Below are 23575 nucleotides of genomic sequence, written 5' to 3'. Positions count from 1 at the left end.
GTTATTAATTATTTGATTGGATAATTTTTAAAAATTTAAACCAATGGAAGGCCATCAAAATGATGAAGCTATAGCCAACATATTGATGTTCATTAGTGATTATCATTGCCATTGTTCACATTTCCGGTATGTGTAATCGATAATCAAAATCACAGAATTCGGTTTAATTTTTTCAGCAGTTAATCAGTACGTGAGTATTTAAATAAAGTTTTATTTGAATAGTAAAATTTAAAAGTAAACGAAAGTACAAATTACAGATTTACTCAGTCGGATTTAAATGTTATTTAAATTAAAGCGACAGTATAAGGCCCTCAAGTGTCGGGTGTCGGTTATTGGCGCGGTGTGAAAAGCTCTAAAGAATTTTCTCTTCCATGGCTGGGGCAAGTGGTTTCCAAGAATCCAAACAAATTTACAACCTCTGATATTTAATTATGCTTACACACAAATACGCCTACGGCATTTGATTTTTTGGTAATTATTTACTTTATGCAGGACTGGAACCACCATCACCATCACCTTGATACATTTAATTCAAGTACTTTCGCGCTTGGCTGAATATCCAAGAGAAATTAATCTCGTGCTGTTAAAAAAGTGTAAGATAAATTTTAAAATAAGCTCTCTGCTAAATTTACTTATTATACCACTCGGTTTATTTTTTTATCATAAGCAACAAGAATTTATTGCCAAGATATGAAATTTATTTTTTATTTATCGAGTGCCGTAAGATTTAAAAATAAATAATTTTTAAAATTTCAAATCCAGGAAATAAATAAAATATCATCTGGCATAAATGTGATGTCGGTATTTAATATCGAGCCGATAAAGTATCAGATTCACATGAAAAGATCTTTGATGGTGCAGTTAAAAGTTTTAAAAAAAATATATAGAGCGCGGGTGATAAGAAAAGAATTGAAATAGCGGCAACTCGGGTGCCTGGAGAACTATTATATTTTTCTTTGCATCACCTGAATCCACAGCAGCATCGAGGATGAATGCACACATGACTGGTGGCATAGTAAGTATCACTCGAAGCAAATGCTCCGGTAGCCGGGATAGGATGCCAGGGTGTGAGGTCGACAGCATTGGTAGTGTATATAAGTATGCATGGATAAAGCGGGACTGCTGAAAGCTGAGAGCTCTGAGAGACCAAAAGAGAGCTGGTTTAAGAGAGCTACCACGTTTGCTCTTCAGCTCCACCCTCTCACTCTTCTGCGTTTCTATAATCATCATCGCCATTCCTTTCAGACGCCGTACAACACCGGATATACTTTTACGTACAGCCACTGCACTTGTTACTCAGTCATATTGAGTCAAAAGCTGAGGTTTAAGGAGAGAAAAATGAGCGATAACCCTGAGCTTTATATGCTGCCTTTTCTCCAGCTCTTTTTTTGTAAAATTAATAATTTCAAAAAAGTATTTTTTAACATTTTATTGCATGCTGGCAGGTAATTAAAATTTTGAATATATTTTTATGGCGCTCAAAATTACCCAGAGGAAATTTAATATGAGTGTAAATGCAGCAGATATCAGACAAATTTAAAATTACTTATAAATAGAGTAAATAATTAATAAAATAAAATTTAAAAAAAATGGGCATTTAAAAAATTTTGAAATTATTAAGTGCATTTTTTATAAATATTTTTTTTTTAATTATTTACTCTATTTATTCATAATTTTAAATTTGTCTGTCTGCTACATTCACACTCGTAAATTTGATTGTTAAAAAAATATTTTTTAATTTTTGATCAGGGACTAGAAAAAAAACTGTAATTTAAAGAAAAAAAAAAGTAAAAATAATCTGCAAAAATAATTTGGTGTCCATTTCACCCGGGGTCAATATCTTAGACTTGTTGCTCAAAAAAATAGAATTATTAATTTAAATAACTAAAATAAAAATAAAAATACATTAACTAGTCAAGTAGTAAATTAAAAGTAAATTAAAGCCGGTAAAAAAAAATTTAATTAAAGTTAAAATTCAGTTTAATAAAATTCTTTCTCTAGAATTTTCCTTCTGGCTGACTGCTTTAGTTTCAAAGATTTTAGCATACCTCAAAGCTCTCGTTACTACATATACCATATACCCTATACAATATACATTTATAGATATATATATATATATATATATATATATATATATATATATATATATATATATATATATATATATATATATATATATATATATGTATATATATATATATATATATATATATATATATATATATGTATATATATATACAGCAACTCATACCACGATATGCTAGAAACTGTAATATATATCTTTTGATCACCGATGCGTGGATTTTAAGGGATGTCTGTCTTTTCTTATTCTCCAGTGAAGCATCAGTTACATCACGATTACGATTATGATTATAATGATGAAAAAGTTTCGACTGTAGGCGTATGTCGTCGATGATCCATGTCAACTAAAGTTCCACAAATATGTTGTTGATCTTAAAAACATGAAACGACAAACATAAAAATAAAAATAAAAATACCAATAGCCAATTTCATAACAGTAATAAAAATAAACATATCAATAATAATTAATCATAAACAAGTATCGGAAGCAATAGCAGCAGACCCCCTGAGCAGTCTATTTGATCCAACGTCCTCTCGCTTACGTCATCATTTCCTTCTGACGTAATATCTCGCCGATCGATTATTTTCTATGGGGCATTAAATAAAGCTCCCTTGGTGGCTCTCATCTCTAGTCTATTACAACTTGTACTCGTACAACTACAACTACTATTAATACTACAACAACACAACTACACTACGAAATTCTATATAGAGTTGGCAGAGCGCCGGCGCTGATCTAAAAATACACCCGCGAGTGCGCGAGTAGGAAAGCACGGTCACGATTAACGCTCCCGTGGTTTAGACGGTCGACGTCTGTACTATTAACCCGGGGATCAGAGAAGACATCCGCAACTCGTTGCCTTCAACCACCGGATCTCGTGCCGTTCCGTCAAACTCCAAGTCCAGGTAACTCAATTATTTAAATTCAAAATCCTTCATCTAATCTTACAAATTCAAATCTCATTACTTACTCCCATTGTCCCCATCATCCCTATCATCACCACTCTCACCCCCATCACTGCTCTTAATTATCACATAAATTTCTCATATTTATTCCCAGATTACAAAACAATGGCTGTGCTATCTCCAGCAATATTCGCATGACCACCAGACCAAGTCACCGAACTAGCGCACTAATATGTGGAGTACTTTTTTATCAATCAAATATACATATATATGTACACATAAATGAGTGAACAATCGATCCTTAGGATTATATAAACAGTTAAGAGTCAATATACTAGTGATTGGAGCACGTGTAGACCACCTAGACCCATGTGTATGTATAAGGACAAGTGGGTGATGAGTCGATGGATTTACGCCTCTCAGAGCGCGGCCTATGTATAAATATACATAAATATAAATATATACAAGTTGAGAGTGATGGGTTTTAAATAAAAATCAACAATAATCCCGGTGATTATTTTGTAATAAATAATAAAAAATAATAAAAACAGTGACATGGCTCTGGTGATGCTGCCATGTGACTTACCCTGGTGGCCAGCTGTAGTAAAAGTGCTGGACAAGGCTGCCCTAGCCAGGAACCCCAAGGATCTGATAGACGCGATGCAGCGGATCCATGATATGTGCAAGTATGTATATATTTATATATATATGTATAATTATTGATTGATCGATTGATTGTTGTTGTTGGTGATTTGATGGCTGTAGTTGCTGTCGGGGGCTGCGGCCCTAGATCGCCGGTCTAAATGCATCTTGACCGGAATTATTCACCTACGGGTATCGTCTATATTAATCTGGTGATCTCACACAAGTTATTTAGCTTTGTACCAGTTTGCTGGTAGCAATAGAAATGCTACTGCTTTTACTTATTCGTCATCGTGTATATGTAGATATAATACTGTAACGTATTTAACTGTAACTATTAGTAGTGAGAGAGTATGAACGAGAGCGGGATAAAGAAACTTTGAATTTATTTTTGGATATGTCTTAAATACGTACGAGCAACCTTCGAGGTTCGTCGCACTTTTATGCTTGCGCTCATGCTTATTCTTTATCTTCCTCTTCCGGACAGAACCACAAAGTATATCAATAATATATATAAATAAATATATAATACGTAGTAAACATGCCAATTAATCTGATGCCAATTTGTAATCACAAATAGTTATCATCAGTAAATTAAGAACATACGCTGAGAAAAAATAAATTAGAGAGATTGTATTTTTTTTTTTTTACAAGAAATTTCGGTATTGGGAATTTTAAATCTAATAGATTTTTAGTGGGAAATTTTTAAATTTCAGGAAAAATCATTTTATTAACCGGAAAAATCGGAACTTAGCTGGCGAAATTTTGATCTTTTTTTTGAGTACTGAAAATAAATTTTGATTTTTTTCTCAAGAAAGTAATTTTTTAAATTAAATATGAGATTAATAATACAATAATTTTAATTGATCTAATATACAGAAAAAGAAATTTTTTTGACGCAAAAAATTTTTATCTTCATTTTATTGCAGTCTAGATTACTATCAATATATCAAATATATATTTATAATAAATGGGTCATAATAAATTTTTTAAATGCAGTATAAGTCTAGATCCAGATGAAGATGAACAAGATCCCGATCTCTTTGTTGGGTTTGCCAAATTTATTGATGAAGATCTGGGTCCGGGCGAACGGGAGCAAATGTTTATTAAGACAATACCGAAAATTGTCGAGAGGGCCAAAGCTCTGAGGAATACTAAACCACCGCAGGGACTTTATTTTAGCTTACAACAGCAAGGTATTAACTAAATGTCTTCCAACAATATTTTTTACTTCTATCATTTATAATAAATTATCATTCAATAGGAGACCACGTGGAATACAGTTACGGATTCGCTTCATCGCTGGTAGCCAATGCGTTCTTCTCGACCTACCCGAAACGCACAGTCAAAACCCACCCGACACTAGGAGACTTCAATTTCACAAATTTCTTCAAGCATCTCCATCAGTAAGAACTTTAAAGAATTTGATTTTTTTTCAGGCTTTCACGTGACCCCGCGGCCTAGCTCGCGCAATTTAAAATAAACTATGTGAACTTTGCGACACAAGAGTAGGCAGGAGTAACTAGATATATCCCAGAGGTCACATTGATTTAAATATTGTTATTATGTAGTTATTTAACTACGACCTTTTGTACGATACAGAAAAAAAATAATTTAGCGCATTCGTAATAGAGTAAAAGTTATTTTAAAATATATCACCGATAAATTTTTCATGAAAATAAACAACATTTTTAAAACCCGGGAATTAAAATTCATTTATTTAAAATATAACATTTTTTTAGCTTAAAATTTCGAATTGTTTTAAAATAAATAAATTAAACATCAATATGGATTTTATTATTAGCTCTGGTGACGCGGAATGACCGTCATTTTTATGTGCAGTCAGATCACGACGAATTGACTGACAATTCGAAATGGCGGTAAAAAATTTTTCAGTCAATTTTTTAAAAATTAATTTTCTCTGGAAATTAAAATTGGCGCGAAAATTTCCATTAGATTTAAAAAAAACTGACTATTAGTAAATTATCCAGACGATTTTTAGACAATTTCTCTGCCTTACATCACTAATTAGCTCCCATTCTACAAATTACTTTTTTTATATTTATAGAAATAGTCAAAAGATAAAATTACAAAGTATTCTTCAATATTTTGATTTTTTGGAGAGCGATGGAGCACTTGAGGGCCGTATGATCGTGTCCAGGCAGGTAAAATAAAAAAAAAAAAAATTTGTCAATAATTATTATACCGAAATTAATAAACAAATAATCAATTTTTTATTTATTAAATTTAGGTCATGACTTCAAAGCAATGGCTGACTATCGAAGACTGGCTTGAGAGCAATGTCCCACTGTGCCCCTTGACGATACGTCATGTAGGACGACTCGAGCGAGTCGATACGGAAACAAAAGTTCTGCATGTTTGTTTTTCAAGCTCGAGATTCGGCGAGGGCGTGCTCGAAGACGTTATTAACCAAGAAACTGTACATGTAAGTAAGTATTCATTGAGAATAATTTACGTCAATTAATGCCATAATTAATTCTTCATAATTACTATCAATTATTGTCATAATTTAATAATACCGTGAATTATTTATTTAGATAGTAACTCATCCCGAAATTCTTGCTGTGATATTGTCCGTCGAGGCCTTAGAAGACAACGAAGTACTGATAGTTGAAGGTGCAAGACACGTATCAAGAATAAATAATCCAAAGCAGAACAAGGCGACATTTGAGAGCATCCCCAATCCGAATCCCGTAACTATCTGCTGCATGGACGCTGAAAACTATTCAAATTTACCACTAAGACAGTTCGAGGAAGACAATATACTGCGTGAAATGAATAAATCGCTGCTGGGGTTCCGTCAAAGACATTTACCAGCGAGTCCGACGGAAACAGTCAGCCTGGATGTTGCTTGTGCTGATGGCTGTCCAGTCACGCGCAGACTGTCTCCCATCGGGGAGAGTTTCAGCAGCGCTTCACCGGAGATCGAAACCGCTGAAGACAAAGTCGTTATTAATAACAATAATAATCATAATAATACTAACAGCAATCGGGCTAATGGAAATTTGACTGAAGATGTCAGCATGGAAAATTTAACCGACGTGCGCCTTAGGCCTAATGGGAGATCCGCGACTCAGAGGTCACTCAGTCCGGATAAATTTATCTCGGGATATCACAAGAGTTTTAGTAATGTCAGCACTCGGAGCAGGTTCATTGTTTTGGGGTCTAGTGGAGAAGTATTGCCGGTAACGCGAAAATCTCTGGGACAAATGTCTGTTTATGAGAGCTGCAATAGTCAGAGTACTGAAAGCTTTCATAGCGCTAAAGATTCTATTGACGAAGAACATCCGGCTGGTAAATACGGTGAGTTTTATTTTAATATTTGTGTAAAATAATATCCTAATTTATTCTGATTTTTTTTATCACGAGGTTTATTTCTGCGGTAATTTTACCGCTGGTTTATTGAGTGCAGGATAACACGAAATTTTTATGAATAAATATGAATATTTGTCTTAAAAAAAAAAATAGTCAGTAAGCGCGTTAACTTTAGCAAAAGTAAATCGCAAATAAAACCCGCAGTAAAATAAACTCGCTTTGAAAAAAACTAATTCGACTGTAATTAGTTTCCATGACCGGGATCTGTATAATCAAAGCTGGATTTTTGAACTTTAATTAGTTATCAAAGATCAACTTACGCTGGAACATTTATATTTAAATGAATGGTCTGATAATAATAATAATAATAATAATGTTTATTTAGATGAAGAAGAATTTAAATTAACGCGCAAGTACAGTAATCAATTAGACACACCTGAAAGAAGAGGAACGTTTGCTCAAAGATTAAAAGAAGCACTTAATCGCGAAAGTACTGCTACCGGATCATCCGAAGATTCATCTGAAGAAAGCAGTTACGCTGTTGGAATTAATATCTCTGGAAGTCATGTCGGCGATCAAGATATTAAGTGAGTTCATTATTATTATCACGGGTAAAAAGATTTCATCTGTTTAATATCAGATAAAAATTTTAAGTTACTTCTATTCAATATTATTATTTTTATTAGTCTGTTTTTTGATCGTCTCTAGATAAAAAACAGCTTAAAAATTTAAAGACAGACCAATTAGTTAAAATACAATCTCATTAGACTAAAATCAGATCAAATTTTTTGACCCGGGATTATGTATTGTTGATATTTATTTAAAGAGTAAGAAGAGGAGGCTCCAGAGGATTCGTCTTACGAGATGAGACTGTTGATGAAGATTTTCTCAAAGCTTCTTTAGAAGCTGAACAAAAATGGCTTGGGAAGTTCAAACAGACTCAGCAGCCGGTTTTACAAAGAAAAGACACTAATAACAGTAGCAAATACAGTTTTAGCACGGAATATAGTTCTGGTAATAGAAATTTTATTATCATTAATTGTTATTGAGAGTATTAACAATATTTGGATACAGATTTTTGCTCAGAGTTGGAAGAAGTGTATGAGCAGTTGTCAAAATGGCTGGACGACCCGATCGTGTCGGACGAAAACCGGGAGCTGGAGGCAAGAGACCGCGCAGTGATCCAGTTCGCGGGCTCTTTACTGAGACGAGCGTTGAGTGAATCCTTTGCTGGGGTACCTGTCCAAGAAGGAGAACCCCAGCTTCTTATTGGTCCTAACGACGTTCAGCAAAAGCACAAACTGGCTCTGGCTGTGCGGAGTCTCAGTCTTGAGCTCGCGAGGCAGAGAAACAAACGGCAGCAGTCGGTAAGAATTTTTCAACTAAAATTTTATTTATTTTTTTTGGTTTATTAATTTTTGGCGAGGGAATGAGAGACAGTGAGTGAAATTGTTAAATGAGAAACGAGACTACGCAGGTATCAGAGCTGATAAGCGATCAAGCTGAGGACCAAGACTTCGAAGATGATGAGGACCAGGACCAGGATCAGAAAGCAGATGAAGAAGACGATAAATTTTTGGATGCCCTTGAAATACAAGAGTCTACAAAGAAAGTAGAATCAAAACCAAACAATAAATGGGCAATTAAATTTACCTCGACAGTGGAACTAGAAACTCTCGTCGAAGAAGACGCAGCGACTTTTCGTCTTCCTTTGGAAGAAAACTTTCAGGATAAAAATAATAAAATTATTTCTAAACATACGGAAGGAAAAAATAATTTGGTGAATACACATAATAACAAAAAAAATAATTATAATAATAAGTCTCTCGAATCTGGCTGATTAAATAAATAATTAATATTTCTAATAATTTTTCTCGCTCAACTAATACTGTCTCTCATTCTGTCTGCCCTAAATCTTAGCTCTCACACAATATTTACACATCTCATAACAATTATTATTAATTTTTTACTGTACGTAACTGTTTATAAATTTAAAAAATTACCGCTTAATTTTAAAAAATTGCCAAAAAAAAAATGAGAATTAATTGCTACCCTGCTCAATAGATACCAGGCGACAGCAGTCCTCAAGACGGAGGACTCTTACCAGTGGCGACAGGCAATTGGGGTTGCGGTTCCCGGCTCAAAGGTGACCCGCAGCTGAAGCTGGTGATCCAGTGGCTTGCGGCATCGCTTGCTGGAGTTCCGCGGCTAATTTACTACACCTGCGGTAATCAAAGTTTATCAAAGGTAATTTTGTTTCAAATATTCTAGAGTCGAGTGAATTTGTTTCTCTATTTATTTATTCTTATTCGCAGCTCGACACCGTCAGCAGAGTCCTCACTGACAGAAGGTGGACAGTAGGAGATTTATCAACCGCGATGCTGAGGTTCGCGGTTCATACTCTCGAGGACAGAGTCAAGGGCAGGAACAGTCTCTTTGAAGAACTGATAGGCGTTGACAAGCCCAGCCCTTAGCTCACTTGTACTCAATTTATAAATAACCTGAGCTATCATCAAAGACTTGGTCAATTACGTTGACTTGCTCTCGGTCTAATAGATTAATAAATAAAAAGTATAAAACCTTTTAATTACAATAAGAAACGCACGGATTTATTTTTACGGCTCAAAATATCATTTTTTTAATCGAGTGAAAGACGATTCTAGATTCTGTGGTGGCAGCACTTGCCTTCGGCTCCAGTAAACCTGACACTCGTCTGAAATCGTCTTATTTTATTCATCACAGAATATTTATCAAGTCGACCAGAGCATATCAAAATATTTAATAATAAACATCTAGAATTATTAAAATATTAATATTAATAATAATAATAATCAAATTATTAAATTGACTGATTATTTTTTTGAACGTCACTCTTTTAACAGGCAATAATCTACAATATATTTTATACAGTTAATATAAAAAAAAGTAAATGAAAACAATAAGTATGAAAGTTGTTATTTTAAGAAATATCACTGACAAAGAAATAGACTAAGTTTTAGCGGTTCAATAAAAAATATCCAGTTGGAATAAAAATTAGTGGCCTGAATTAAATGGTTTTTAAAAAATGGTCTTCCATTATAGGTAATATTGTGCGAGTAACTGTAAAATCAAATGAAATATTGTAGCCTATGATGTATATACCTAGAGTATTAATAAATTTATATTGTATGTATAAAAAAAGACTGGATAATTTATAAAACTGAAACCTTTATTTGAAAATAATATTTGGGCATAAGTAGAGATAAGAAATGATAAGCCTATTAAATTTTGACGGATGTAAATAAATTTATGACAGAATATTATCCTGATAGAAAGCGAGCAAGTGGGTTCGTCTCTTATGATTTGTACCTGTTCCTACAATTAGATGCGTTAGTAAAAATAATTTAAAGTTCTTAAACAATCAACTGATTTTCAAAAAAAAAGACTTCGCATACGTCTCATGTGGCCTGGGCCCATTCCAGACCTGTCGTATAAAATATTGAATTTGTTTACGAACTGGTTTATGTCGTTGCAGCCCTTGGTGATCATTCCCAGATAAGTCATCAAGCCAAAGTCGTTGCATTGCTGAAGCAAAACATTTTATTTGGCTTATAGATTTGTTATATAGTTTGATATCTCTGGTATTAAATGATGACGTCAAAGTACTTACGTTGTAAAAGTCGGCTTTGAATTTATCGCTATTCAAAACCGGCAAGTGATGAGCTAGAGATCTAGCAGCTCGCAAAATTTCATGGTTCGGTGGCAATTCTCCTTTCTCGACAGCACGGAGGTATGTTAAGATGAGTTTCACACGTGAGTATAACATTTTTATGGCACTGTGTTGGGCCATAAGATGTTCAGCGACTAAAAATTTTTTTATTTTTATTAGTGAATTTATAAAAAAAATTTTTAAGTCAAAGAACAAACGATTAAAATATTCGAATTTTTTTTTTAACAAATCAATGACAAAAAAATGAAAACTAAAAAAATGCACATGTAGAAAATTTTAAAAACTATAAGTGCAATTTTTTTTAAATATTTTTTTTTTATGATTTACTGTTTTAAAAAACAATTCAAAAATTATTAGACGTCCGCTAACTTCAGTATCATAAGTTAACCGGAAGTTAGCCGACGTCTAATAATTTTTAATTACAAAAAAAAAAGATTTGAAAAATTGCACTTATAGTTTTGTTAATTTTCTACCTGTGCATATTTTTAATTTTTTTTTTTTGCAATCGGCTTGCCGTAAAGAAGAATCCAAAAATTGTTAATTGTCTGCTAGCATCAAGATCACATATAATTAATGTTTTTTTTATCCTAATTTTGATAATTTATTTTTCGCCCCGATTAAAAAATATTAAAATTCAAAAAACTACAAAATAGCTGTCAATTATTTTTCAATACCTAGAGAGCTTTCCCCTTGTTCATTGCTGCACATTCGCGCAACATGATCGACCCCAATTCTCTCAGCTTCTTCAGTAGCCAAAGTATAAGTTAAAGGTACAAAAAGCATCGTCGCTTCCCCGGCGACGAGATCAATAACAGACTCATACATCGCGACAGACAATTGCTACAAAATTAATCATCAATTAGAAAAATTACCAATAATTCAGTGGCCAAAATAAAAAATAAAAAATTACATCTGGATTTTTAGGTCTGGGATCTAGTTTCAGCAGGACAGGACTCTCATTGATGCCGCAAATTTGCCTGTGGACACTGATGTCCCTGTCATTGGGCATGTCTCCAGTAGTATACCAACCCAGAAAGTCCATGTCACTGAACACCTGCTTGAACTGTTCTTCCTTGGTGTTGTAATAGTCTCTGTCAATAATAACATCAGTGCCAATCATGGTGAACACCAGCTCGAATGAGTTCATGATTTCTATGTGTCTTCCTTTCTGTTTTCCAATCAAAGCCCCATAAACTGAAACCATCAACATCAATAATTCATCAAATAAATTAATAACTAAAAAATGATGACAAATTTATACCTAATTGTTCACTTCCTTCCTGGGCCCTTAACCTGGTCCAGTGTTCACTGACGTTCATGATAACTAACGGATGCAAACTGACAGATACTGACCCCAGAGTTCCAGAGGATGCCATCACACGACTTGAGTTACTGGTAGAGTTGGAACTCCCAGCTCCTGCCGGAGCCGGTGCCGCTTCAGGAACCGGCTGGTTCACGACTTCCATGGAACTGGACCCATTGTCCAAGGCGACGTTGTCGTCAATCTCCATCTCTCCCGCATCTTGCTTTGACGTACCACTCATTTTACTAAGTATTTATATAAATATAACTACAAATATAAATAATTATTTATTTGAATTTCAAAATAATAAATAAACTAATTATCGTTGCATATTTTCTCGCCGATTTACCACAAGCACAGTCTAGGTTAGAATTACAATAAAAAATAATCTCCGTCTCGGGTTGCGCGCCATCTTTGAAATAAACTCGCGCATGCGCGGGAAATATTTCAAAACCAGAAATCGAATCCAGCGCTAAAGTATGAATACAAATAAGGAGGAAAAAAATAATCAGTTTGCTTTGAGCTCTAATAGCGGATACACGGTCTAGTGTCGTGTGTTTAAATAATTTAAATATTTAGTGTAAATAATTTTAATTAATACTTTCTGTGTATTAAATAAATTTAAACCGCTAAAAATAATTGTGATATTTTTAAAAATTTAAACTTTGGTTTTCATGTTACATTCAGGATACACTGCAAGCGCATGCGGCATAAAAATTCATATTTTAACTGTAAGTATTTTTTTTAAAATTTACTTAATTGTCTTTTTCTCAGTAGTAATTAATAATTACTGATAACGATTGTAGGAAAATAATTATGTGTTTAACAAATTGTTCGAGTACTTGTACATAAATTACGTCAAGACGTCACGCATATACTACTGCAATAATAATAGTAACTTGCGCGTTAAACTGTAAAAGTTTGTTACTAAGTATACATATATTTATGTATATGACATATGAAAAATATATAATTACTGTAAGTAAACCCTTGGCCCAGTTGTCAAATCAGGAAGGGAAAGAAACAAAAATTTATAATTATTTTACTTTTGAAAATTTAAAAATTTTCATATTTATATTTAATGTCACTTATATACGCATTTATTGCGCAATTCAAATAGTAGCCAGTAACTGCAGAGTAATTTAAATAATTTCACTATAATATTTAATGACAAAATTACTTATTGCAGGTACGGAGTATAGATTTAGTTAAGTTAAGAAAGAATTAAAAAGTCAGTAAAAAAACACCAGTTGTTTGTTTATCTATTTATTAAAATAAATTTGTGTAATTGAAACAAATTTGTGTAATCAGATAAATGTCGCGTGTTGCTGTTAACTTCCGGTGAATTGTAAAATTAGATGAATAGAGTCAATGTCAATTTTATTGACAATCCAGACAGTGAAATAGATAATTTAAGTATGTGGTATGACTATTTAACTTATTGTTTATTTATTTATATTTATATTCATTGTTGTTATTTATGGTAAAAATTTAGTGAGACATGACCATGACTGTATATATGTATCAGTGATAGTTAACTCGTAATAACGTCACGGGAAGAGAGAGCGAGAATAAGAAATTAAAGTATGTCAAACTGATACCACATTGCGACCATTACTGATCTTCAAGCAAATCGTGGGTCCATTGGTCACCAATACGCGATCAGACGGCGTTACTTTTAGTGGGTTTTTATTTAAACGATACTGGTTTAATTTATTCCCGTCTCTAGGTCGTTGCCTTGGTGTAAAATTATTATTACTATTATTAAAATAATAATAATTGTAACAAATTAATAAGAAAACCGTAAACGGGACAGTGGAGTGTCTGGTTTTATTTCAAGAACGTGTGAGTGATCTTTTATAGATATCAGGTCACCTTTTTATTGTGCAGGTAATTTATAATGGACTACTGTTATTCGGGTAAATACAAAGCCATTGTTTTAACAAATAAAGGCCAATTACGCGGTGCTGATAAATAAATAGTTCATTACCGTAAGATACTAAACTGGATTGTGGATAAAGTATTTAATAGGAAAAAGTAAACAAGGATTTACTGAGTATACAACAGCAATAATAATTCTTAGTACATATGTAAAATTATTTTATAAATTTCCATTTATAAATTATTTATAGTCAGTATTACATATCTAATTATTACTATTATTCATGATCATTTATATTTATTACATATATATGTATGTAAATATTTAAATGTACAGTGAAAGATCTAGTATCCCATCAGGGAACTAGTACTCGATTACTTCATGTATCTGTATATTCAGTAAATATAAATATAAATATATATGAGTAATCGGGTACTAGTTCTCTGATTGGGTACTAGGTTCCTTACAAACATCAATTTATAATTTTTATATTTATTTTGTCACAAGATTGCCGTTAGTTTATGAAATAATATCAAAGTTTCAATTTTATATAAATATACATATATATTTAATAAAGATTTAATTAAAAAAATAAGATATTAAGGAAGTATAAAAAAAATTAAAGTGAAATTAATTAAATAAATATAAAATAACTAGAGATTAATAATTTGAAAAAAAAAAAAAAAAATACATGTTAAGATAACAAGACTTATAAATGATGATATATTATAACTGCGGAACAATCTGTTAATCTTATATAGTTTGTTATTTACGGTGGATAAGGAACCGTTGCTGGTGATGTTACTACTGCACGTTTGTTGAGCTGAGAGAAAGTTGATGAGCAGGACAGGACATAGGAAGCAATCTTCTGTAGCATACATATTTTCAAAAATTACTTAAACCCCCGCACTGGCTGGCTGCTTCTTTGAAACAACTCATTGTATTGTTATATGAATTTTTGACTGCTTTCTGCATTCTACATTCTCAGTTCTACATCCTGTACTTTGCCTCAAGTACGTCAGTCAAGTAATGAAATGCAGTAATCTAAAGTCAGATCAGCGACTCTCTTATATCTCATTCTTTCTTAAATCTGCATTTGCATTTTTATTGTACGCTTACTAACGTAGAAGATATGCGTGCATTTATCGAAAACTTTTCACCAGAACGGACAGTGCAACTGGTCATTAGACGTTACTCGTTATCTTATCATTACTGCATATATATATATATATATATATATATATATATATATATATATATATATTTTTTTTTTTTTAGATTAACTAATAAAATTGTAATAAGTTATTATTTTTAAAACGACGCAACTCATTGATTAATTTTTTAATCATGAAAAATTTATTTTAATCGTGTATAAATAATTTTATTTATTTTATAAATCCGTATAACTTTTTATTACGAATATCACTTTGAGTGAAAGCTGCAATAATTATCATCGAATCTTCTAGACAAGTTTAGATACAAGTTCAAACTAAAAACAAGATATCTGAAAAAAACAATCAATCGAACAAATAGTTTACCATTTATGTCTTGTTAATCTATTGGGAATTATGTTTTATTTTAAGTACACAGTTGGCGCGAAAAAAAATAAAATTTTTTCTCGCGCCAACAAATTTTTTTTAAAATTTAAAATGTAAAAAATTTATTGGGGCGAGAAAAAAATTTTCTGTGTATAAAAAAATCATTTTGAAACTCAGTTGTTTTTTAAAAATTTTGTTCGAAGGTAAATGTACCCTGAAGTAAAACATATTTTGTTTTACAGTTAGACAGCATTTGGACCCCATGACGTCAAAGATGTCCTTCGGCAAACCCGAGTATCTGAGTTCTTAAAATAAAAATAAAGTTAAAACTGGTTTACTTTTCCTTTATGATAAAAAAAAATTTTTTAAACTTGGCGTTCATTAGTAAATTCGAAAATATAAAATAAAATATTATTTTAAGGGAAATAAAATTTTTACTGAAAATAAAAGTAAATAAAATTATTTAAGATTTATTTCTGCACATAATTACGCAGGGAAATTAATATAATTATTAATAGTATATATTATTTAAGGCAAAAAATTTTTCTCGTCCCAAGAAAATTTTTTAATTCAATTGATAAAGCAAAAAATTTATTGGGACACGTTAAAATTTTGTAAAAAATTATTATATGCCCAAAAAAAAATTAAACTTTACAAAACCAATTAAATGCGTAATTAAGCACTCGAGAATTAATTTTAAGGAGAATTAAAACTGTTACTTAGACAGCAATTTGTCTCTAATTACTTACTCCACTTAACTTAATACAAAACATAAAAAAAAATTGTAACAAAGATTTGCAAGTGAAAACAAAAAAGAACCTAATAATTAAATCGTTAATATTCTAGATCGTGTTTATAAATATTTAAATAAAAAAAGATAAAAAATTTCGCTTTCACTGAGCATTACATATCTTCTATCTATTTAAATAAAAAATTTAAAGACCAGTAACTATCGCTCGCGATAACGACCATTATCTCCTCCAATTATTTTATCAATAAATATTACAGCTCCAATAATTGATTATTCAAAAAATGAAAAGCGAAATTAAATTTATTTATTTACATTTACTCAGTCCCAAGTGGACATGATTTTTTTTACTCTACAATTTTACTTGTATTTTTTTTTTTTTTTTTTTTTTTTTTTTTTTTTTTTTTTATGTCAGTCATGAAAATTTTTTGTTTGAAAACCCATACAGCACGTGGAGACTTTGTCCGTTCGACTTGGTGGGTCGAATAACGGTCAAAGACAACTCTCTGAGTGTATTCAACTTGTCCTCTTACTCCCTCATTTCTTTTTGTCCGTCATAAAAATACCGAGCACCTTAACAAAACTATCAGCCCATCTATCAAAATAAATTTAACTAAATAAAAGTAACTCAGTTTACTTTTTTCATTTCATTTCATTTATTTTTTTTTTTTTTTGTTAGTTTTACTCAACCTAAATACCGATTGCACTCAACCGTGGCGTCCCAATAACGACAATAAAATTTAAAATTTAAAACGATGAGTGGTTTTTGAGTACATCACTGACCTACTCACTTGCTGGACTGTCAACGTTTAAAACACTTTTATTATTGTAATGTAAACTCGTCATAGTTTTAATATTTCGAAACTAAATTGCTGATACTTAACACAATATTTGAATTTTCGCATCACTAATGTGAAAGTTGTGTGCGGGTATTTTAAGTTTTTTTTAATTTTTATGTATTTTATAAGTTTAAAAAATAGTAAATAAATTTCACTGTCATCGGCGGCTATGATTGATGGGAGTTTCTGATCTATAACATGTTGTGATTATCATGCTTGCTGATTATTTAAATATGTATATATATATATATGATTGTAGAAATTTATTTCATAGTATTTTTTAAGTATCGTATGATTTATTATACTTGAGCATTATTGCGCGATTAGCTTTTTAATTAATGAAGGCTACTGTCCTGATAAATTTTTCTTGCATCAATCATTTTAATAAGATATGAATATTACTTACATTTTTTTCGCGCCCGCTTTTTAAAATTATTTAGTATACATTGGAAGAAAGTTTCTTCTTACAGCCCAATTAGTACCGAGCCGGTCGTAATTATTTTTAATTTTTCCTAAAAAAAAATACAATTTTTTAATTTTTTTAATAAAAAAAAAAAAAAAAAATAATAAAAAATAGCGCGATTTGAAAAATTTTAATATTTATTTTTTTTTATAATTTTTGTAAAAATGCGTGAGTGCGAATCCAGCAGTCATCTAACAAATTTGAAACAATAAAAAAATATAGTAAATAATATTAAAAAATGCACTTATTAATTTCAAAATTTTCTAAATGCGCATTTTTTCAAATTTTTTTTTTTTTATTATTTACTCTACTTATTAATAATTTTAAATTTGTCTGATATCTGTCACATTCACCCTCATAAAAATCCTCATAACTTTTGAAATTTTGAATTTATCAATTTATCCAATCAGACATTTTTTGTCAGCCATAAAATTTACTAAAAATTTTTCCTCTAACTTTTTTTTAAAATCCCTCAATTTTTCCCGCTACAATTTTTTTCCCTCTAAAAAGTGAAAAATTTTTTAAAATTCAATTTCATTATTTTCTTTTTTTTTTTTAAATTAAATAAATTCAATCGCAGCCACAAAATAATTTTTCAAAATGACTCATAAACATAAGTCTTTTTTTTTACAAAGTATTTATATATATTTTTTTGTTCTACTTATAAATGTATTCCACCTACTGAGATTATTATCATTATTAAGTAAAGAGGAAAGCAAGTGAATATTGAACAGCTTGTAAACTCGACACTTGTAACACAGTACGATTAGATAAAAGGTGTCGTCTATCATTATCAAATGGTTTGGCATTGACCCACCTAAACGTAACAGGACCCGAGGTGAATGTGCTGTCAAAAATTTAAATCATCCGTAATGTGCGATGAGTTCTCATCAGTAACGGTGCTGCCCTACTATACAAACACATTTTTCTCAGTTCGCATTACAAATAACAATCAAAATCTTTTTGTCTAGGCAATCTAAGTGAATTAGTCATCCAAAGAATAGTATGATAAGTCAAGGATGGAGAGTACTGACCTACTGTCCGCTGTTCCTGTTCCTAGCATTATTTTTAGACAATACTTCAGGTAAATACAATTGGCAAGACCTCTTCTTCAATTTATAAATTCAAATTCTTCAAATTAATTTGCTTGATGTTATTTAGGAGCCGTCATAAATGTGAGTCTTGATAGGACGAAAAGACAAATAGAGATTGAGAAGACGAACTGGACCCAGCTGGCAGATGAATGGCTTTCAGCTAAAAAAAGAATAAGTGATCAGTTCATACCCATTTTGCCCGACTCCAGTGGAAATGTCAGAGATCTGCCACCAACTGCAGAGACTGTCATTGATGGAATGACTCCCGAGCAATTGTCAAGGGTCAGTATCACTATTGTTGATGTTGTTGCTGCAATTGATTTAATAAGTAAGCTAATAGAATAATTACCTTTAGGTAAACTACTCGAGAATGCTCTGGGACATGGAGAACGTCCAGCAGAGCGGTCATCTGTCTCTGTTTGTCGACAAAGCCATGAAACTTCTTGACTTGCAGAAAGTTATGGTTGAGGTTGAGACATCAGTAATGTCCAAAGTATCATGTACTGCTTGCAAAGTAGGCGCTGGTCTTCTTCAGCACTACATCAAAGGCGGAAAGACTGACCAAGAAATAATGACAAGCATTTATCAGTTTTGTGTATCGCTGCACATTCAAAGTTCACGTGTCTGTCATGGCGTCACGCTGCTTTTCGGGGTAAGTTTTGATAGACTGACTGCTGATCCTTGAACAAAATTTCTTTGATAAATTTACTGATAAAGCAAAGTAATATTTTGTACGGATGACATTTTGTCCAGGGACCGTTTTGATGATAATTTTTACTGGAAAACTATACAAGCGTAGTTTAAATTCCCGGGCTTTTTTTTAAATTTATGTCAGTGATTGCTCGATTTTTGATTACATAAAAATTAAAAAAAAAAAAATAATAACAATAATAATAAAAAATTCCGTAAAAAGACAGGCGTAAAAATGAGTACATGGTACTTTCTACTTGTAAATTATAGTCAACAAGTGATTTCACCAATCACGTATAGAAGTTTAATCGAGTATATATACATATATATATACTTTGTAACGCAGTAGGTAGTACTTAAAATATAAAAGACCGCTTATATATTGATAGCAGTCAGTTATTGCTTCATCATATCATCATATATATTTAATATATAAGAATTATCTGAAGTATTGACACGAATTGAAATAAATGTCTTCATTTTAGGGAGAAGTTATTTATGTTCTCAAGCAAGTCAACATGGGGCCGACCCAAATTTGCAGTTTTGTTATCGGCGATGCTTGCGACGACGCTTACAATCCTCTTCATGAATGGGAAGTTGCATTTCCACCAGTTAAAAAACCACCAGTCGACCCGCCAATTCCACCGAAAGAAGGAGCGCCGACATTCAAAGTTCTGCATATTTCAGACACACACTACGATCCTTATTACCAAGAAGGTTCTAATGCTAATTGCAATGAGCCGTTGTGCTGCAGACTTACCAATGGAGCGCCGACTACCGGTGCCGACGCCGCCGGACGATGGGGAGACTACAGGAAATGTGATACTCCCAAGAGAACCGTTGACCATATGTTGAAACACATACAGGACACACATGCGGATATCGATTACATTTTGTGGACCGGAGACCTACCGCCGCATGACGTCTGGAACCAGACTCACGAAGAAAATCTTAAGATTCTACGAGAAACTGTTGCTCAGATGGCCGAAACTTTTCCTGGAGTCCCGATTTTTCCAGCGCTGGGTAATCACGAGTCGGCTCCGGTCAACAGTTTCCCGCCGCCGTTCGCCCCCGAGGAAAACGGCATCAGCTGGCTCTACGACGAGCTCGACAAGCAGTGGAAGCGATGGCTACCAGCAGGAGTGTCTCACACCGTTCGCAGAGGAGCTTTTTACTCGGTCTTAGTTCGCCCAGGGTTCAGAATTTTGTCGGTCAACATGAACTACTGCAACAACAAGAACTGGTGGCTGCTTATCAACAGCACTGACCCTGTCAGCGAACTCCAGTGGCTGGTGTACGAGCTCCAGGGAGCTGAAATGAACGGCGAGAAGGTTCATATCATCGGACACATACCCCCAGGTCACTCTGACTGTCTGAAAATATGGTCAAGAAATTATTACCACATAATAAATCGGTACGAATCAACGATAGCTGCCCAGTTCTTTGGACACACCCACTATGATGAGTTCCAGCTGTTCTATGACACGGCTGATCTAGGTCGCGCACTGAGCATCGCTTATGTAGGACCTTCTGTGTCGCCGTACTATGATTTGAATCCTGGGTACAGAATATATTACGTGGATGGTGACCATCCGAAGACGACGCGGATGGTCGTCGATCACGAGAGCTGGGTGATGAACCTCAAGGAAGCTAATCTTTATGACTATCCTATTTGGCACAAGATGTACAGCGCCCGGCAGGCTTATCAGATGCCTTCATTGCTACCGAAAGATTGGGACGCTTTGATTGATAAGATGACCAATGAGCCATCGAACTTTGATCTCTACTACAAGTAATTTTATTTTTATTTTTTCAAGTGCTGATATGAATATTTAATATTTACTGTTTTATTTTTTCTGCTTTCATCTAGACATTACTACAAGAATTCCCCAGTCCGACCAGTCTGCAATAGCGAGTGTCGCAAGAGAATGCTCTGCGATTTACGAAGCGGCAGGAGCCACGACCGCAAAGCTCTGTGCCAAACTCTGGAGTCAAGAATCGACGGAGCGACCGGAAACAGTTGGCGCGAGTGGATCTACAACGGATTGGCATTATCGTACGTAAAAAATTGGTGGATGGACAATTACAATGGCAATACTAAAACTAATGAAGTCAATCTTGATTAATTACCGCAAAAACAAAATGTCGGTTGCTTTACTTATTCCTAACATTTATTCTCTCGCTACAATTCTATTGTACGTAACTTTCATTACTCCAACAAATACTTTTTTCCTTGTACGACTAATTGCTCACTAGATTGTTTAAGCTGTTATATACTTTTATAAACATAGTCGAACTCCATTAACTCGGGTTCCATTAACGCGGAACTTCCCCTCAATCTTGACTCCCACTACAAGCTATACTTTTTCCCACCCGATGTTTTACATTTGAATGTGTATATATATTTACATATATATCGTAGAGCGTAAGCATGTAGTTTATTTTTTAAGAGAGAAGAGACATCCGTTAACTCGAAATTTAAAGAAATTTCCGCTCCGTAGACTAATTGTCTATTCTTAATGATAAAGTACCCGGTGTTAGCATCGTTGCGAACATTTCCGGTTTGTTTATAAAACAATTTTTCCTGCAACCTGGAACTCCCGCAGTTCTTTTGCCGATGAACGACGAAACCATGGGAAAAATGGTCACCATTATAATTAATGGAGTTCGGCTGTAAGTCCTCAGTGCCTGATAATTTTTGTACGTAAAAAATTGTTTTATAAATATTTGAAATGTATTTTATTACATTAAAATATTGAAAAAAAATAAGAGTTTCTAAAATTATTTAATTAATGTATAAATATTAAAGATGTTTAATAAAATATATATATAAATATAAGAATATGCTTTGTAAATACCGATAAGTTTCTTCTGTTCAGTGCTAACTGGTGGTGGAAAATAAAACAATGAATTTATAAGCACACGATACTGTGGCTATAAAGTGCGTAAGTGTAGTCAATAAAAATTAATAATTGTTATTAATATTGATGACATTTACTGATAATTGTTTTTTTTTATTTTCAGGATGTCGGTAGTGATGGCGATCCCACGATTCGCGTACAATCTACCCAAATACGTACTGGGCCTGGGTTAGCTGTAATTTTAAAAAAATAAAATAATTAAGCGACGAATTATATCACCGAGTTTTTTTTAATCCTGTTTCTGTGACTATGATTTAATTGATTTATATTTAAATCGTCTTTAAATTAGTCATTGGGGAAAAGATGCTCGAAATAATCGCAGCTGACTTGTATATAAAAAATTAGACGTTGATTATTTATATGATCATAAATTTATTATAGTTAATTAATTTTTTGTTAATGTAATATTTAATATTATTATTTTATATATTATATGTAAAATTTACGCGACTTTCACTTTGAAGAATAGGAATTTATAAATATATGATAATTTTTTTTTGCAATCATCACATTGCATTTTTATTATGATGCTGACAGTGCAGACATTCAAATTTTATTTATTTTCAATGAAAAAAATAAAAACTGTCAGGAAAAGATTTCAAAAAATTCGGGTAAAGAATTAAAATTTTTAAAAAATTCCTGTATATTTTTTTGAAATTTTTATGATGACAATTCATTTGGTAATAAAAAAAAAAGACTTAAATTTTCAGTTGTCGGCTGTCAGTATTTTGTAATCTTTTTTATGAGCCATTAAATTATATTTTTAATATAAATTATTAATTACTGTACATCTAGATGACAAGACATTTTTAAAATTTTAAATTTACGAATAAAATATTAATTTAAATTAATTTTAAGTAACACGTACTGAAGTGTAAAAATTATTGTGTCCATTTTTAAAATTATTTTTTATTTGTTTTAGAATTTTTTGTTATTTTTAGTATTATTATCATTATTTTAATTAAAAATTTTAAAAGTAATTGGCAATGTACGTAATTATTTTTTTTTCCTGTCAAAAATGAGAGTCAAATATTTTAAATTTTCCATTTCAAATTCTAGAAAAAACTTTTTTTATAAACGTGTGTTATTACTCAGCGATTCTTTATCTCATATATATATATATAATATATAACATTAGATAACTCAGTTTTCAAACTAATTACTGCAAGTATCACAATTACCTAGTAATTATCAAGTAATTAAAAATTATCCAGCAAGCATCGCTGTTTCCCACAATCTAAATTCAAAAAATTTATCTTTGGCGCCATCTGTGAATTCTACATTTCTCAGTTTTAAAACTAATTACTATCAGTAGCAATTTAACTAGTACTTTAAAATTACCCGGCAGGTGTCACCACCCCCGCAATTTGAATTCAAAATTTTTTCTTTGGCGCCATCTATGAATTCTACATTTTACCGACA

General features: G+C 32.2%; 3 protein-coding genes across 10 annotated transcripts; 2 read left to right on the top strand and 1 right to left on the bottom strand.

The window, feature by feature from the left end:
• The first annotated feature begins 117 nt into the window (after positions 1 to 117).
• LOC103569330 (uncharacterized) lies at positions 118 to 10053 on the top strand. 3 transcript variants are annotated; one of them, XM_053739677.1, is made up of 17 exons: positions 118 to 190; positions 258 to 593; positions 763 to 1015; positions 1246 to 1445; positions 2337 to 2988; positions 3143 to 3674; positions 4630 to 4826; positions 4895 to 5036; positions 5699 to 5795; positions 5882 to 6076; positions 6189 to 6954; positions 7352 to 7553; positions 7793 to 7980; positions 8041 to 8333; positions 8444 to 8746; positions 9031 to 9213; positions 9282 to 10053. In XM_053739677.1, the coding sequence occupies exons 6-17, from the start codon at positions 3544 to 3546 to the stop codon at positions 9438 to 9440; spliced, it is 2856 nt and encodes a 951-aa protein (XP_053595652.1). In that variant the 5' UTR covers positions 118 to 190; positions 258 to 593; positions 763 to 1015; positions 1246 to 1445; positions 2337 to 2988; positions 3143 to 3543; the 3' UTR covers positions 9441 to 10053. The 3 variants fall into 3 exon arrangements, with proteins under 3 accessions (XP_053595652.1, XP_008544803.1, XP_053595653.1); XM_053739678.1 differs by having other exon boundaries at positions 131 to 190; positions 246 to 593; XM_008546581.3 differs by lacking the exon at positions 8444 to 8746.
• Positions 10054 to 10153: 100 nt separating this feature from the next.
• LOC103569331 (COP9 signalosome complex subunit 6) lies at positions 10154 to 12404 on the bottom strand. 2 transcript variants are annotated; one of them, XM_008546583.3, is made up of 6 exons: positions 11937 to 12404; positions 11586 to 11869; positions 11350 to 11515; positions 10616 to 10809; positions 10401 to 10530; positions 10154 to 10320 (listed from the first exon to the last, which is right to left on the bottom strand). In XM_008546583.3, exons 1-6 carry the CDS (start codon positions 12217 to 12219, stop codon positions 10253 to 10255), a joined length of 1125 nt encoding a protein of 374 aa, XP_008544805.1. In that variant the 5' UTR covers positions 12220 to 12404; the 3' UTR covers positions 10154 to 10252. The 2 variants fall into 2 exon arrangements, with proteins under 2 accessions (XP_008544805.1, XP_008544806.1); XM_008546584.3 differs by having other exon boundaries at positions 10154 to 10530; positions 11937 to 12403.
• A 103-nt stretch (positions 12405 to 12507) lies between these two features.
• On the top strand, positions 12508 to 22877 carry LOC103569328 (sphingomyelin phosphodiesterase). 5 transcript variants are annotated; one of them, XM_014441664.1, is made up of 8 exons: positions 12508 to 12709; positions 18420 to 18532; positions 18610 to 18824; positions 18898 to 19194; positions 19718 to 21024; positions 21103 to 21288; positions 22112 to 22177; positions 22257 to 22348. In XM_014441664.1, the coding sequence occupies exons 2-7, from the start codon at positions 18454 to 18456 to the stop codon at positions 22140 to 22142; spliced, it is 2115 nt and encodes a 704-aa protein (XP_014297150.1). In that variant the 5' UTR covers positions 12508 to 12709; positions 18420 to 18453; the 3' UTR covers positions 22143 to 22177; positions 22257 to 22348. The 5 variants fall into 5 exon arrangements, with proteins under 5 accessions (XP_014297150.1, XP_014297151.1, XP_014297149.1 ...); XM_014441665.1 differs by having other exon boundaries at positions 22112 to 22173; positions 22257 to 22327; XM_014441663.2 differs by lacking the exon at positions 22112 to 22177 and having other exon boundaries at positions 22257 to 22877.
• The last annotated feature ends 698 nt before the right edge of the window (positions 22878 to 23575 follow it).

This window comes from Microplitis demolitor, chromosome 5, assembly GCF_026212275.2.
Source record: "Microplitis demolitor isolate Queensland-Clemson2020A chromosome 5, iyMicDemo2.1a, whole genome shotgun sequence".
Classification (NCBI taxonomy): Eukaryota; Metazoa; Arthropoda; class Insecta; order Hymenoptera; family Braconidae; genus Microplitis; species Microplitis demolitor.
The sequence above is the reverse complement of the archived record's forward strand: the minus strand, read 5'-3'. Positions and strand labels throughout refer to the sequence as shown.